This window comes from Akebia trifoliata, chromosome 1 (genome assembly GCF_017979445.1).
Source record: "Akebia trifoliata isolate Shusen 1 chromosome 1, ASM1797944v1, whole genome shotgun sequence".
Classification (NCBI taxonomy): domain Eukaryota; kingdom Viridiplantae; phylum Streptophyta; class Magnoliopsida; order Ranunculales; family Lardizabalaceae; genus Akebia; species Akebia trifoliata.
In genome coordinates this window covers 36,030,796-36,047,319 of record NC_141375.1, presented here as the reverse complement: position 1 = coordinate 36,047,319, position 16,524 = coordinate 36,030,796, and the positions used below count along the sequence as shown (strand labels likewise).

General features: G+C 31.8%; 1 protein-coding gene across 1 annotated transcript; it reads right to left on the bottom strand.

Moving 5' to 3' along the window:
- Positions 1-2,842: 2,842 nt before the first annotated feature.
- On the bottom strand, positions 2,843-8,141 carry LOC147412200 (large ribosomal subunit protein eL20z-like). The gene is made up of 4 exons (XM_086457524.1): positions 7,936-8,141; positions 4,214-4,340; positions 4,017-4,134; positions 2,843-3,323 (listed from the first exon to the last, which is right to left on the bottom strand). Exons 2-4 carry the CDS (start codon positions 4,321-4,323, stop codon positions 3,270-3,272), a joined length of 282 nt encoding a protein of 93 aa, XP_086313650.1. The 5' UTR covers positions 4,324-4,340; positions 7,936-8,141; the 3' UTR covers positions 2,843-3,269.
- Positions 8,142-16,524: the final 8,383 nt, after the last annotated feature.

Sequence of the window (16,524 nt, the reverse complement as noted above, 5' to 3'; positions counted from 1 at the left end):
TTAAAAAAGGTACGCTACTTTCGTGATAAGCAACAGCCAACTGACCACCACCTAATACACGAGAAACAAAATAAATGAAGAAAGTGTTGGTCACACCACAAACGACGACACGGTACCGTGTTAAAGTCCCCAACACGAAACTTCATGTCTTTTGTACTCAAACTCCGCTCCTCTCCTCTCCTACTAAAATAGAGTGTGCGTTGGATTTAGATACATGTACAGCTTGGAAACGACAACCAAAGAAAAACGGCCCACTTCTCTCTCTCTCTCTCTCTTAATAGCTCAATTACAACAAGTATCCTCACACAGGGAATTTGACAGACTGGTTCTTCTGACACACGTGGAAATTTTCATTCAATTATTTACATTTTGTATTTTAAATATATATCTTCAGGGATCGTGTGAATTAATATAAAATGTTTTGTTTGTTGACAATTTCACAAGTGTCTATAAACCATTGTTAGATTCTAATTACAGAATCTGATATTGGAGTGTTAAAAACAAATTTATGAATATTAATTTATTTATAGAATCTCTAATTTTCCACAATATTCATGTGAACTGAATTTAGAATCGGGTCGAGTTCATTGAATTTTGAGTTGACTTGCCAAATGAACCAATGAACCCAACTCTGATTCGACCTGATAAATTATCAAGTCAACTCATAAATTTGGCCGTGTTGAGTTTGAAAATCTACTAATTTTAAATTATTTATGAATTTAATTATTTTTCATTCCATTTGTGCAAATCAACTAACAAGTCAGAGACTTGAGTCGATGGACATACGACTCAAAGTCGAGTTTTAAAACTATGGCTAGAATAAGTTTTTGATTACATATGTGATCTGTACGTCACTGACATGATAAGGACACAGAAACATAGATTGTTTTTTTTTTTTTTTTGGGATACAAAAGGAAAAGGAAAAGATGAACGGTTTTGCCGTGTTGATTTATCATTAGTATTTTTTATTTTAACCAGTTTTGATTTTTGATCACAAGAGAATCGATTTTACAATCTGAATCAAATGAGTATCAGTTTCTAGAATCGGGATGTATGCTAGAAACGGATTTTAGAATCCAAACCAAATGCCCTACCCGATTATTAATTAGTCTAAAGATGAGTCCGAATTCAAAATAAAAGGCGGGTTGATTGACTGACTTAGCTCTTAACATGTCAATTTAAAATACAGTGGAATCTGGTAAAGCCAGCGGTTGAGAGAAGAATTGAAACGCAAGAAAAGTGGGCCCTCCAATGAATGGTCTAGATGATTAGTCAGACGTGTGGATTTCAGGTCCATCACATGGCTTCAAGAAGAGTATAGATAATCTACAAGAGTAACAATCCTGTACTCCCAATAGTTGATTAGCTGTCGTAATCCATCTTTTCACACCACGTGGCACTATACAACCTGATTTACTCATCAGTGGGCCTGAAAGAATGCCCCAAATGGGTTGAAGACAGGGACTTGGCGAGCATTCCAACCCTAGGGTGGTATGGGATCAGGACTCAACTACTTAAGTCTACAGTAGTTGTTGAATCCGCGGCCTTTTGCGTCATTTGCAAGAGAGCGTGTGTATGTATGCTTTTCTATTTAATTTGTTTAACTAAGGGCCTGTGTGGATACACCTCTCCATGCAAGAGCAAAAACTCAATCACTCCCCGCAAGAGCAAAAAACCTCTCCGCGGAAGAGCAGGTCTTTGAAGCTTCTCCACAAAGAGCAAAAAACCTCTCCCCGCAAGAGCAAAAACCTCTCCACGTCAAAGTAAAAATCTATCCAAACGTTTGCTAGCTCCCCGCAAGAGCAGAAGTCGTCAAGAAGCTCTATCCAAACGCAGTGTAAGCAACTTGTAATTTACACATATCCTCCATTTTTTTTTTTTTTTTTTTTGAATATTTGAGATACCCCTTGTGTTTTGACATGTAATGCAAATCTTAATGACTAACCAAAATAATAATAATAATAATAATACCTTCATTTTCAATCTCTATCCAAATCAATTTCTTTGGTAAATTATTTTTAATATGCTCAACTTCATCTTCAATCCATTGTTTCCAACTAACAACTTGAAGAAAATTCATTTTTCTACCTAACATTCAACCGTCTTTTGCTTCTTCAAAAATCCTAAATGGTTCTTCGGGTTTGAATGTTTGAAGCACATAGAATTATAAAGATAAGGAGAAAATTAAATATGCCCAAGAGGATGTAAATGACTGATTTGGAGAATAAAAATCAAGGGTTTTTTTTGCTACATGTTGGAGGACATGGCATAATTTAGGTAATTTTCTAGGGGATGACATACCTTCAGTTTGAAAATATAGGGGTATCTGAACTATTCACTAAAAGTTGGAGTGCTGTGTCTAACTCACAAAAAGTTTGATTGTAACGAATCCTACATAGGATGTGGAAAATACAAATAGGGGACCCATCCACCGTCCAAATGGGTCCCACCTAACGAGGAGATCAACTAACCTACTTTATCATCTCGTTTTGTGACAGTCAATCATATTTGACAGCCCAAAATAGTGACATAAAAACCAACTAATCCTTAAAGCTCATAATAATATAATAATAAGAGAGGGAAACAAAAAGAATCCAAGGCAAACATTCACACTGTTAATCTGTGGTAAGAAAAGGCAATAACCCTTGTCGTCTCTAATCATTTTCATTCATTAGTTCTGAAATTCGGTTTGAATGATACTTGATAGTGATGAAACAGGTACTAAAATAGGACTCATATAAGACTTAGAGGTTTGATAGCCATGAATATTGAGAGGCGAAATGTTTGTCCTTAGTAAATATGCAACCTCACAAGTCTAGTGTACTTAACATGCCAAAAGAACTTCAATGTCGAACCGATTTGATTAGGCAAGCAATGTATGATTGCTTCTCATGTTTGGCACATATACAAAGTCAAACAATGACATAGTTTTGCATTAGTAATGTGGTGTCACCAATTGGATGCCATATCAAATCATACAGACAAGGAGGTTAAAATCTATAGATTTTTTTTTTCTGTATCTGGGCTTCATCAAACATAGTTACCAACTTTTTCCAATAAAATGGAGTTCAGATTCTAATTTTTCTATCATACACACTGCAAATTGTACATGTTACAACTACCTGAGACCAGAACCCCCTTTTTTTTTATTCACAAGACACTTCCCTACTAGATCCACTAAGAATCATCATTGCCGTCCACCTTATCCCAATTACAGGCCACACACCATATCCGGCTTTTTCACAAATGAGAGAGGAGAGTGACGAGGGTTAGATTACAAGAACAAGTACTGTAATTAATACCACAATCGAACATACCAATGCCTGAAACAACCATTTGATAGATTGAAAGATGACCCATTAGCAACGATATCCAGATCATCTAAAAGTTCAGTAGAAGAGTTGAAAGGCAGAACCAAGGCGAATTGTCACATGTATGCTTGACTTACTTTCTTTATTCTTGGGCACTATGAGATCAATGCTGAAAATTTAAATAAAATACTTTTTCCTTTATTTTTTTTATTTCTGAATATCAAGTTATATGGAATTTTTTTTTCTTCAAGTGACATTGAATGTTTTAAAATTGAAGATAAATGTGCAAAAACCCTGGTGCATATCGGAAATAGGTCCATCTTGTTGTCTCAATATAAGGGTTGATCAATTACTACAATGGTTCTGCTTCCATCCAAGTTTCCTCCCATATAAAGTCGGAATTTAATTTTCACAAACACTTTCTTAGTAAAAAAGGCCTTACTAAGGCTCATCCACTATCAAAACAAACCTCGAGATTTGTTACGAATCTTGAGGTTTTGTTTTGACAATTGATGAACCTTAGTAAGGCCTCTTTTCCTTACTAAGTTAGTCAGGCTATTCCTACACTTACTATTTTTTTTTTTCTGCCATCACTACTTCCACAACACTAAATAGCTTGAACATTTATCATTAATGAGGTATATAGCTGTCGATGCGGGTAATGCATTCATATTTGAATCTGGGAGAGATTTGAGGAACACTCACAGCTATTGCAGCAGCAGCAAGGCCGGCTCGTTCCCTTGGATCCTTCTGGTAGTAGTTCCCAAAGTAGAGAATAGTGGCATAGTACCACATCAACGGAAACACGAATCCTAGTAGAAAACTGCAGAGGATGTGCAACCATGAGATATAGTAGTGGAGGGTTGAGGTGAGGAAAGAGAGGGAGGGAGAGGTGTACTCACGAAAACCATCCTATTCCACAGCCAAAGCAAGGAAGGGGTTTGTCGTATAATCCCAGATAGTACTCCTCTGCCTCCGTGATCAAGGTATAGTTCCCCTTTTCACGTTCCATAACATCAGTAACTTTCCCTGTATTCACTATAAACATCTCAACTACTTCTCAAAACATTGTGGTCATTCTGAGTTGGATTTTGTCACTAGACATCAGAATTAAATACTTAATGCTCATCATGGGTCTGAATAACATGAAGTTCCACTCCCCGCGTGTGTAAATAACTAGCTCACAAACAATTTCCAATCAATCATATAGAAAGAAAATTATCCAAAACATAATGACAATCTCAACAAGACTGAGGAACCTGACCCATTAAGCAGTAGAAAATTGCATATCTCATAAAAAGAAAAGTTTCCTGATACACATTAATCCATTTAATATCATCAACATGAAAGCCTTATCCCACAAATTTTTGGGTCAGCTGAATGAATCATGTTTCCCCATTGATGTATTGGCAAGACTTTTGCCGTGGCAGGGTCTCAGCTGTCCGAATAAAAATGTTCTTGCAATTCTACATTGATTCAAACCCAAACGAAATAAGGAAATAATGGGAAAAGGAGAAGTGAGAATTGCTGACCACGGTTCTGAATAACATTATGGAACAGAAAATGAACACCGTTAACAGGAGCACTCAGGATCCATCCCCCTTTTTCGGAAAATATCACAGTGCCACTACATGGCCCTTTTATCATCCATGAAAGCCATTGTTTATGAAAATAACAACCATTATGGAATTATGTAATGGCATTATTCCAACACTCTTGATTTCTGGAAGAAAAGAGAGATTTACAAATTTTAACCAAGTGTACCCAGTTTGTAACTTTTTGATTCATGCATAATCCAATAGGGGTCAGGCAATCAACTGAAAAGTAACAAATGATATGTGTAAGGTCTGTGGACACAATCGAACATAATCATTGCACGAAAATTGTCCTGAACCCTCAATAATTAAGAAGGAAAGAAATCACATAGAACATCATCCAAAGGCTAGAGAAGAAGAAAAATGCCCTTCAAAACCTACAGTGGAGAGCTGTGGTATTCCATTCTTTCAAACTCTAGCCCTTCAAAATCCATATCTGTAATGGAAATTCCAGACATCCCACAAAATCCTCGTTGTTTTTTCAATTCTCCCCATAATAAAAGACCAATCCATCCATAAATTGAAAATAAAAATTTCTCCAAATATATATATATATATATATACAACAATACTTTATCCTAAAGATTTGGATCAGCTAAACGAATTGTTTGTTCCTCCCATTCCTTTTAGTTTGATTGGTAAGCATCATATTCCTCAAACTCTCTATCACTATGTATAATAGCCAGAGAAAAAAAATTGGTCGCTTAGAGGAATTGAGGCATTTCTAAGCCATTTTTAACTAGGCTTAGTCTTGTGTTGATTCCTTCTCTAGTCTCATCAACTAATACTATACCATTTGCAAATAACAATTGCTAAGGTATGTGTTCTTAAATATGAGGAGTTACTTCATCTATAACTAGAGAAGATAAATATGAACTCAAAGCCAATTTCTGAGGCAAATCAATTTTAACTTGGAAGTTATTCATCATCTCTCCATTTGCCCTCACACTAGTCACAAACCCAGCATACATGTCCTTAATTAAGTCCATATATTCATTTGAGAATCCCTTCTTTCCCAGTATCCATAAAATTAGCTCTCTAGGCAATTTGTTGTAGGCTTTCTCTAAGTCAATAAAAATTATATTCTCTAAACTTTTTAATTATTTTTTTAAGTACAAAGATTGCCTCGATGGTTGATATAAACTGCATAAAACCAAATTCGTTGTCTAACATATTCATTATTTTATCTTAAACGTTGTTCAATCATTCTTTCGTATAGTTTCACGGAATGACTCATTAGTTTGGTACCCCGATAGTTGGTACAATTCTAAATGTCTCATTTATTATTATTTTATATGGGTACTACAATTTTTTTCCACCAAGCATCTGGCATCTTTTCATTTTCTAAAATATTATTGGATAGCTTAATCAGCAAGACAATCCAAAATTCCCATGTATTTTCATATTTCTATCATAATACCATCCAGTCCTAAGGCTTTACATGTTTTCATCTTTGTTAAAACTCTTTCACTTCTTAAACCCTAATTCTACGGAAGTATATTGCTCTCGTATCTCCTATGTATCTCTTGCTAGCCCCAAGTCTCTTTGGTGATCCTCGTTTAATAATTTTTCAAAAGTAACCTCTCCACATTTTCCTAATCTCTTCATCTTTTACTAACATACTTTCATATTAACCATTAATGCACCTACCATTATTTAAAACTCAATTTTTCCTTTCCTTAATTAGCTTGTACTTGGAAACATCATTCTCGCATTCTTTTGTAACCAACTTGTTGCATAGAATATGCCCAATTCTTAGTTTCAGTTATCCCTCTCTTCACTTCTTCTTTTTTCACTTTTATATTTTTCTTAGTTTTCTTCATATATAGTTTCGCTTCTTCTTTCTTTATCTATTTGTTTCTAGAATTCAATGACTCTTATCCTTTTAGGTTCCACCACCTTATTCTTTGTCATCTCTTGTTTTCACCTTCTCATCTTCTATCTTTTAATGTAAACATCTAAAATCACTAACCTATATTGAGTACTTAGACTTTCTTTTGAAATAGCCTTATAGTCTTCATATATTGAGCATTCATTTCACCCCAATAGAAAAATGTCTATCTGATTTTTATTCACTTAAAAATAACTAAATGTTCTTCCCTCTTTTTAAAATATGTATTCGCTACGAGGGATTCAAGAATTACAATTCCCAATGCATTTCTTCACCCAAACTAGAGCCCTCTATGAATTCTTTCATACCCACCACTTTCCTTCTCTATATGACCATTTAACTCTCCTCCTATAAATCTTCTCTCACCATCCGAAATTATTTGGATGAACTCATCATGTCTTCACTGTGTTGTCTTTTAATTCTCTCTTTCCTTATTAAAAGTTTTATAACTAATAGTCGATTGCCTATTGTCCTAACACCTAAAACTTTATTCCTCATCTATTTATCTAATATTAGCACTACACCATTTCTATTTCTAACTTTTCTCACTAATTCTAAGTTCTTCCCTATTAAAGTTCCCAAGTTTCAACTAGCAAAACGAATCCTACACTCCCAAGACTAGCTTCTGTACTTACGTTTGTCCGGTCTACTCTAATGCAAGAACCCTTTTCTACTTCTCATCACAAGTGGTGTCTCTCCACTCTCCAGTGTGTCGTTCGAGAGCCAACCCTTGCCTACTTTCTGCTGCAATTGGGCTCCGCAGCAGAGCGTCGCTTCTAAGTAATGCCTACCAATAACGGAAGGAAATCGCTTTGTAGATGAAAAATACATGTTCTCCCCCACAAACAGTTCAAAAGGGCAGTAAAATTCCAAAACTTCCATCAAAATCTAATCGCCAGAAAACCAAAATTTATACTCAAGTATTAATAAAAATCCCAACAAACAATAGAACCGAGCAACAATTCTGCCAAAATAAAAACAAAAAGAAAGAGAGAAATAAATAAATAAAACTACAAAACCCAAATCAAATTACAACGAATTCCATCAAAACCCAGTTGACGGGGGAAAAATCACAATATCGGTAATGGAACTATTTTATTTATGAAAGAAATCAGAGTAAAAGTAGAGAACGACTCGCCTCTTAGAACTTTCCCTTTTTCTATAGAGTCTGGGAAGAACGAAAGAAAGAGATCTGTTGTTGAGAGAGAAGGGTTCTTAATTCTTATCCTCCTCTTTTATGTCTCACGCTTTTCGTATTGAACTGTTAAGGCTGAGGAAAGCTTCTCACTAGATTTTTTTTCCCACTCTTTCAGATGTGGCATTCGCTTTGCGGCCCGTGGATCATGGTTTTCAAACCCACCTACGGTTTATACTTTATATCTTGTTATTCAGCCTCGAATCGTCCTTCATCGATACCGAGTTGACTCACCAAGTCATCTACTACAGCTACTTGAGTCATTTAACTTTGTTTAGAATTATTTATTAACTTATCTTAGGTAGTGTTTGTTTGCACTATTTTTTAGTGCTTATTGATGAAAAAAATTAAATTCAGCACTTTTTGTCAAAATAAGATATTTGTTTATTCTATATTTTTAGCATTTATTGCTGAAAATAAGTGAAAAAAATTCAGCACTATTTTGACGCTGAAAAAAAGTGCTAAAGCGATAAGTACTTCGCTTTTTTCGACACGGACAAGTATGCCCTTCGTTTTTTTGAGCATGGACAAGTATGCCCTTATTCTTAAAAGGATATTACCTCTTATATCCCATAGATAAGTATATAAGCACCCCACAAATTAATAAACCCATACCATGGCTAAATTATTTTGTCTTATATGGATTAAAAAATTTTAAATGAGTTGATTTTTGGTGAGGATGATCTCCTTATTAGTATATAAGCATCCCACAAATTAATAAACCCATACCATGGCTAAATTATTTTGTCTTATATGGGTTAAAAGTTTTGGAATAAGTTAATTTTTGATGAGGATGATCTCTACAATGAGGAGATCATCCTCACCAAAAATCAACACATCCTAAAACTTCTAACCCTATCAAAATAAGTTCAAGAATCGTAAATCGTCCCTTTTTTTTTTTTGAAAACTATCTTTGACGAGTTAGAAGTTTCAAAATGGACTAATTTTTGGTGAAGATGATCTTAGATCATATAGACCATCCTCACTAAAAATTTGCTCATTCCAAAAACTTTAATTCATATAAAAAGAAAAAAAAAATTAGTTATGGTGTGGGTTGCCCTTATTAATTCATAGGGTGCTTTTATAATTGTATATCCTTTATTTCTATCAAAAATTATTCATCCAAAATTAAATTATTCTAATGTTGATTTCAAATTTTGGTGACTTGTATGACATTATTATTTTTAATTTGAAATTTGTGGACTTTTATAAATAGAAATTATTATTTATAAATTAAATATTTGAGTATTATTTATTATTTAAAAATGAATTGTATTTTAATTATATAAAAATAATATATTTTATTGTGTTTGATAAGAAATATGCATTTGAAACATGCAAACAATATATAATATGATTGTAAGGGTAACAAAGACAATTTATCAGCTTCAGCAATATATAACAAACATGATTTAACATCTAAACAAACAACTTTTTCAACACTTAAATTCAGCACTTAATGTTATTCAGCACTTATTTTTTTCAGTTTAACAAACATCACCTTAATCTTTACTGTTATAAATTATAATGAGAGAAAGTGGAGTAGAAGGGATTCAAAACCAAACTTTGAGTAATTAGGGTTATTTTGGTAAAAAATCAAGAAAATTGCAATACATAACTTAGTTTTCAAAATAAAAAAAAAAAAAAATCATTTTTTTAATGCAATTTTTACTATTACTATTAGAGTCCTGATAATATGACTCACCAGGTGGCATACTCAATCGACACCCTCACGTGGACAAGTTTGGGAATCATAGATATGTATGCATCGGGATACACGTCTTCCTTGGGATATATTTTTTTTTAATGGGGAAGTGCAATCGTGTATCCCAAGACGTATAGATCTACGATTTTCAAATTTGTCACATCACAAAGTCAATTGAGTATGCCACTTGGTGAGTTATATTATCACGACTCTTACTATTATAATAAGAGAAGGTGGAGTAGAAGTGGTTTGACAACAAAATTTGAGTTGCAGTAAAAGCCCACGCATTTAAAGGTGATATAATGAGAATCATTTTGGCAAAAAAAAAAATAATAATAATAAGAAGAAGAAAATTGCAATCCCGCATTTCTAAAATCAGGTTGTATGGTTTTGAAATAACAAAAATATCCTTTTATTATATAATCTTCAAAATCACTCTTTGATTAATATTTTAAAATTATAAATAAAATATTTAAAACATGTGAGTTTGCATATATCACCTTCTAGTTATTATTATAAAGAAAGAATGCCGGGTAGGAGAGGTTCAACACCAAAATTTGAGTGGTCATAAATGCCTCCTCTTTTACATTTAAATGTAATATAATTAGGATTATTTTAATCAAAAACCAACGAAATTACAGTAATCTTAAAATATTGAATTGGTTAATTTTGGAAATTACAAAAAATATAAAAGATTCACCATCCTCCATGTAGGGTTGTAATATTACATATAAAGAAAAAAATCAAATAAGTTCTAAGTTTAAAATTTATATCAATATTATTTTTATAAATTAAGTTAGAGGGCACTTATTGCATAAATTTTATTGATTACAAATCAAATAAAAAAAGAAAATAATAAGTAAAAATTGGGGTGCCAAAAGAAACAATCTCATTATTAGTTAGAATTGATCTATTTTTTGGTTTAGGATTTATATGAGCCTAATCATAATTGTAAACAGATACTAAAATTGTTTGAACAAGTGTTATAATGTTGAGATTATAATTTGAATCAAACCTTTTTAATCTTTAATTGGAGTGCGGTAATTAATTTAAAAATTGGGGTGGAATAATTAAAACGTAAGGTGCCAATAGTAATTCTCTTATAATTTAAGAAATTGGTGTGTAATAATTCAAATCTTTCACAAAAAAATGATTTTATCATTATTTTTGTATAATTATCAAAAAATTCTAATTAAAACAATATAATTTTATTTTTATTTGTTTTTATGTAATTCAAATAATAAAAATAAATTTTCACGAAAATTTCCATACTGTGCCCAAACAATAAAAAAGGATTTGCCTGACAAATTATTTATCTTGAAAATCATTCGCCAAACAAATGATTTGCCAACTAATATTTCTGTGCAATCAAAAAGACCCTCAATTTTTTGCAAAATTATATTTTTTTGCCACTACCAGCAAAATTATAGTTCTTTAAAACGAACAACAAAACTCCACATCATTTTGTGTTGCAACTGCACATGAATGATAATATCTTATATATTTTTGGCATGGTAATGTCGAACATTATTCTGAAGTGCCTAAATCGTGGATTTTTCAAGGCTTGAAGTGCATTAAATACACATTGAAAATTTGTTTCCTAAAAAACATGCCCTCAATTTTTTCTTACCAAAAATACCTTCAAGTGCTTATTTCCAAGTTGTATTTAATGCACCTTAGGGCACTTGTTAAAAAAAAAAAAAAAAAACCCAATAATTATTTATTAAAATGTTATGGGTTCTATTAACGTGTGCCCTTAGTGCAATAAATACACTTTAGGAATAAGCATATGAGGTATTTTGGTAAAAAAGATTTTTTTAATAATATTTTTGGTACAAAATACAGTTTTCTAAGTGCCTTTATTGCAATTTAATGTGTACACTTAAGGCACACATTAACAAGACCGAAGTTTATTGTACAATTATGCTAATATGGAAGTTTTTTATTACTTTTAAAAACAAAATATGATTACTTTTAAAGAAACTTCGGTAAATATGGAAGTTTTTGAGGTGAGTCGTGCTAGAGTAACATTGAAATTGACATCGTTTGGGACATTGGTGTACAAAGAGCCATAGATGCTTCACACTGTTATCTCGATGAAATAAATCTATGATTCTATAAACATCCACATCAACAATGTCTAAAATGATGGCAATTACAATGTTACGTCAGCATTTTCCTTTTGAAGTTGGTATGATGTCATTCTCCCCTTGGATTTGATCCCATAACTCAAGAAGAATGACTCATGGAAAAACCAAGTGATCTCAGCCATTTAAAAAAAAAAAATTAACTTTTAAGATTTATCCTCGAGATAAGTATGTCTGAAATGTATGATATGGGGATATATATAAATCACGACCATTGAATTTTGTGTTTAAACGATAGGGATTATGTGTTTTTTGATGAACCATTCTTCATGAGTCACTGGATAAGAACTCAACTCTTAAAAGTAATAATATACAAAGGTATACTAAATCATATCATATCCCTCTTGCATTAAATTCTTCATCCATGGATATACACAAAATAATTATACATTTCGTTAATCGAGGAAATGGCCTTCTATATAAATGGGTTCATAAAGCAAACCAACCCATTATACCATCAAACAAATACAATTTCAATCCACTTAGCTTCTCAGTCAAATCATAGGGTGTTTGAAGTTTTTCCTTTGCATGCTCCTCTTGATAGCCATTTCATCTATGAAGGTTCATGCAACGATGGAACGCCTTCCAATAGTTGTGGATCTTGAAGGCCTCTCGCCTAATCATCCTCTTGCAACTGGTTTGTTAGATTAAGATTAGATTATATCTTGTTTTCTATTCCTTATTAATTTTTTGTGATTAATTTGATATATATATATATGTGAGTTACCCTTGTGTTTTCTTAGTGACGACATACCCTAGATCGTAGTATTTCGTAAGAGAAAAAAATACCCCCAAATTCAACTTACTTATGATTTTGGTGACATTATCACCACACATACGTTTTATTAATTATTTAGTTTTCTCTATTGTTTCATCTTATAAACTAGTGGGTAAAATAAATGAAGTTTTCTTTCCTAAATGAGGTGATTTCCAAGAAAGATGATGGATTTTTATTTTTTATTATTTTATTTTTTGTGAAAGGGGGGGACGGGGGGTGTCAAATCAAGAGTTCTTGGGAAAAAGATGTCAAGTGTTGCCAATAAATATTTTTTTTATACAAGATGGAAGATGAAAAATATGATAGATTAAATAAATATATATATATATATATATAAGGTATTTTGAATATGAAAGTATTTTAATCAACAAATTTCTATAAATCTACAAGAAAATTATGGTCAATGGAAATATCAGAATCATTAGGTAGAGATAATATCAAATATTCAACCAAACCTGAAAGGGTATTTAGATTTCTAACATACATTTATTTTTTCTCTCAATCCATATTGATGTTTAATTTATTTAATATATTGATCAGCATGCGACAAACCAGGAAAATGCCAATGTTGTGTGTGCACAATTGTTGGGGGAGTGCCACATTGTTCCATACCATGCTGCAGTGAGGCTGAGGGGAACTACCTTGAGAAATTATGATATGGATTTTGTAATAGAAAATGGTTTGTTTGTCCATCAGTTGATCCTTAATGTAATAAGAGAGAAAATAAAGTAAAATAAATATTTCTTCTTCAATAAGGACTTCTCTATAATTATTTTTTTTTTCCTTTTATTGACAAGATGTGATGTTATTAAATTTATGGTTTAGGGGTGGATGTATGGGTCAGAGTTACTATATGTCTAATCATAATATGGCTTCAAATTCAAATCAAAATTTGATGCCTCGTGGTCGAGATCGAGTTATCTTGGATGGGTCAACTCATCTCTTGCGAGATAAAACATTTAACTTGATTTGCAATATATATATATATATATATATATGGGAAAGCTTACGTACAACCTCAAGGGACGTTAGTATTGTTTATCAAATTCATTTTTCAATAATGACCTTCTTTATTTTATCTTTTAGTGAAAATGATAAGGGTATGTTGGTATTTTACTTAATAAATTCTTGTTTACATAATAAATACTAAGGAATTTTTTGTCTTTTGATTTGAGGGATTTTGTTAACACACACGTTAAAGTGCAATAAATACACTTTGGAAATTAGAATACTAGGGTATTCTGGTAAGAAACAATTTTTTAGGGCATTTAAGATACAAAATCCAATTCCAAAAGTGTATTTATTGCACTTTAACTTGTGCCCTTTGGGTACATATTAACAAAATCTTTGATTTAAATGCTTTTAATTTTTTGTAGTAAATATTTTGGTAAGTAATACCAACATAATAAATGCATTTATTAAGGGCTTAATAAATGTATTTAGCATTGTCCATCACTTTTTTCCAATAATATCCTTTCTCATTTTATCATTTACTGAAACAATAAAGAAAATATATTATTCTTTTACAAAATAAATACATTTATTATACCATTAATAAATGTTTTTATTATATAGGCATTGATTGCCAAAACATTTTACTATAAAAAAATCATTTGATTCAAAATACTTAAATGCCTTACCAGTTAGAGTCGTGCTAGGGTGACACAAGATTTACTGTGATTTCACAATTTTGATGTGGAGATGCATACATAACCATAGATGGTTTTTACTCGTATCGCAAGGAGATACATCTATGGTTATGTGCACATCCCATGTCAGAATTGTGAGAATCGTACTAAATGCCATGTGTTATTCCAACTTTTTTCTACCAGTTATTATGTAAACAAATATTTATTATGTAAAAGACCAATACATCTTTTTTTTTTTTATATATACTAAAAAACAAAATGAGGAAAAGTATTATTAGCAACAAAAAAAAAAAATGGTGGACAAGGCTAACATCCACATGAGGTATTGGATGTTAATATTCTCTTACATATATATATATATATATATATATATATATATATATATATTTGAGAAATACTTTGCTTAATAAGATTTCAATACCAAATTCCCAATCCAACACTATAGCCCTATAAATTTGATGAAAAAATTCGGATATAAAAAAACGTATTATTATTTTTGGATTTCATCAGAGATTTTGAAAATGGATGACTATTAAACTCCAAAATTTAAGACTAAAATATAATTGTGAAATACAATATTTTTCAAGTTTCTCTTTTTTTATTATTTAAACTACATATTATTTTGTCCTCCCCCCTAAGGCATCGGATCATGTTTTTCAATGCTAAAAGCTGAGCTCAATAACCCTTACAAGAGTTGAAATATTACCAAGTTATCCACATGATCTTCCATGATATGCTCAATGAATGGAAAAGGATTTGTCAGGACATCATATGCTCTGACTACAATTAAATACGCCCAAAAATTTAAGGGTATTTTTTAAAATTAATGGTTTTCAAGATGGCTAAGCGAGAGAGAAACCCTATATCATGTAATATATATCTTTACTAATAATAATGAGAGAAGAGGGATAGAAGTGGTTTGAGGTTCTCGCAACTGCTCCCCCCTTTGCATTTTAAACTTAATATAATCAGGATTTTTTGGGTCAAAAATCAAGAAAATTGCAATCCCTTGATCTTTTATGTTGTTTAGTTTTCAAAATTCTAAAAAATATACATTTTACAATGTAATCTTCAAAACCCTTTAATTAATACTTTAAATTACAAATAAGGCGTCAAAATGAGAAATTTGTGTGCTTAATAGTTGTTTATTTTTCATAAAATGAGAAGTTTGTGTGTTTTGTGGGCAATATGTTGGAATTGAGGTGGATCATCCTCCATTGACCTCCCCCGATTTATTTGGTAGGTCACCTTTTCCAATAGGAAACTAGCCTTCCCCTTGTTCTTAAAGGAATAATGCATTTTTTGTATATTGCTTTTAAGAGTTGGGTTCTGATCGAGTGAATCAAGAAGAATGACTCGTGAGAAAACACATGATGTCTATCATTAAACACAAAATTCAATGGTTGTGATTTTTTATATATACTCATGTCACACATTTCAAATATAATTATCTTGAGGATAAATGTTAATAGTTAAGTTTTGTCTTTAAACGGCGAAGATCCTGTATTTTTTTCAAGAATCATTATTTATGAGTTAGACCTTGTATTACATGATTAATTTGTGTGCCTTAGGGCACATGTTAATAAAACCCTATAATTATTTACTAAAATGTTATGGGTGCTGTTAACGTGTGTCCTTGGTACAATAAATACAATTCGGGAAAAAATAAAATTTCCCAAGTGTATTTATTGCATGTTAATGTATGCATTTAAGATACACGTTTGCAAGACCCAAATGATATTATACAATTACGCTAAAACCCTTCCCTTTTGTCGTTAAAGACAAAATAGAATTACTTTTAAAGAAACTTCGGTAAATATGAAAGTTTTTGAGGTGAGTCGTGCTAAAGTAACATTGAAATTGACATCGTTTGGGACATTGGAGTGTAAAGAGCCATAGATGCTTCACACTCATATCTCGATGAAAAATCTATGATTCTATTGACACATCCACATCAACAATGTTTAAAATGATGTCAATTTCAATGTTACTTCAGCATTTTCCTTTTGAAGTTGGTATGATCTCATTCTCCCCTTGGATTTGATCTCGTAACTCAAGAACAATGACTCATGGAAAAAACACGTGATCTCAACCATTTAAAAAAAAAATTAATTATTAAGATTTATCCTCGAGATAAATATCTCTGAAATGTGTGATATAGGGATATATTTATAAATCGCGACCATTGAACTTTGTGTTTAAACGATTGGGATTATGTGTTTTCTGATGAACCATTCTTCATGAGTCACTGGA

Bases quoted from the DNA above. Each gene is read 5' to 3' on its own strand.
- LOC147412200 (XM_086457524.1), bottom strand. From the start codon at position 4,323: ATGGAACGTGAAAAGGGGAACTATACCTTGATCACGGAGGCAGAGGAG. The intron at 4,135-4,213 runs GTGAGTACACCT...CATCCTCTGCAG, and splicing joins TGTGGAATAGGATGGTTTTC to TTTTCTACTAGGATTCGTGT. The intron at 3,324-4,016 runs GTGAGTGTTCCT...TGGTTGTTTCAG, and splicing joins TTGCTGCTGCTGCAATAGCT to GCATTGGTATGTTCGATTGT.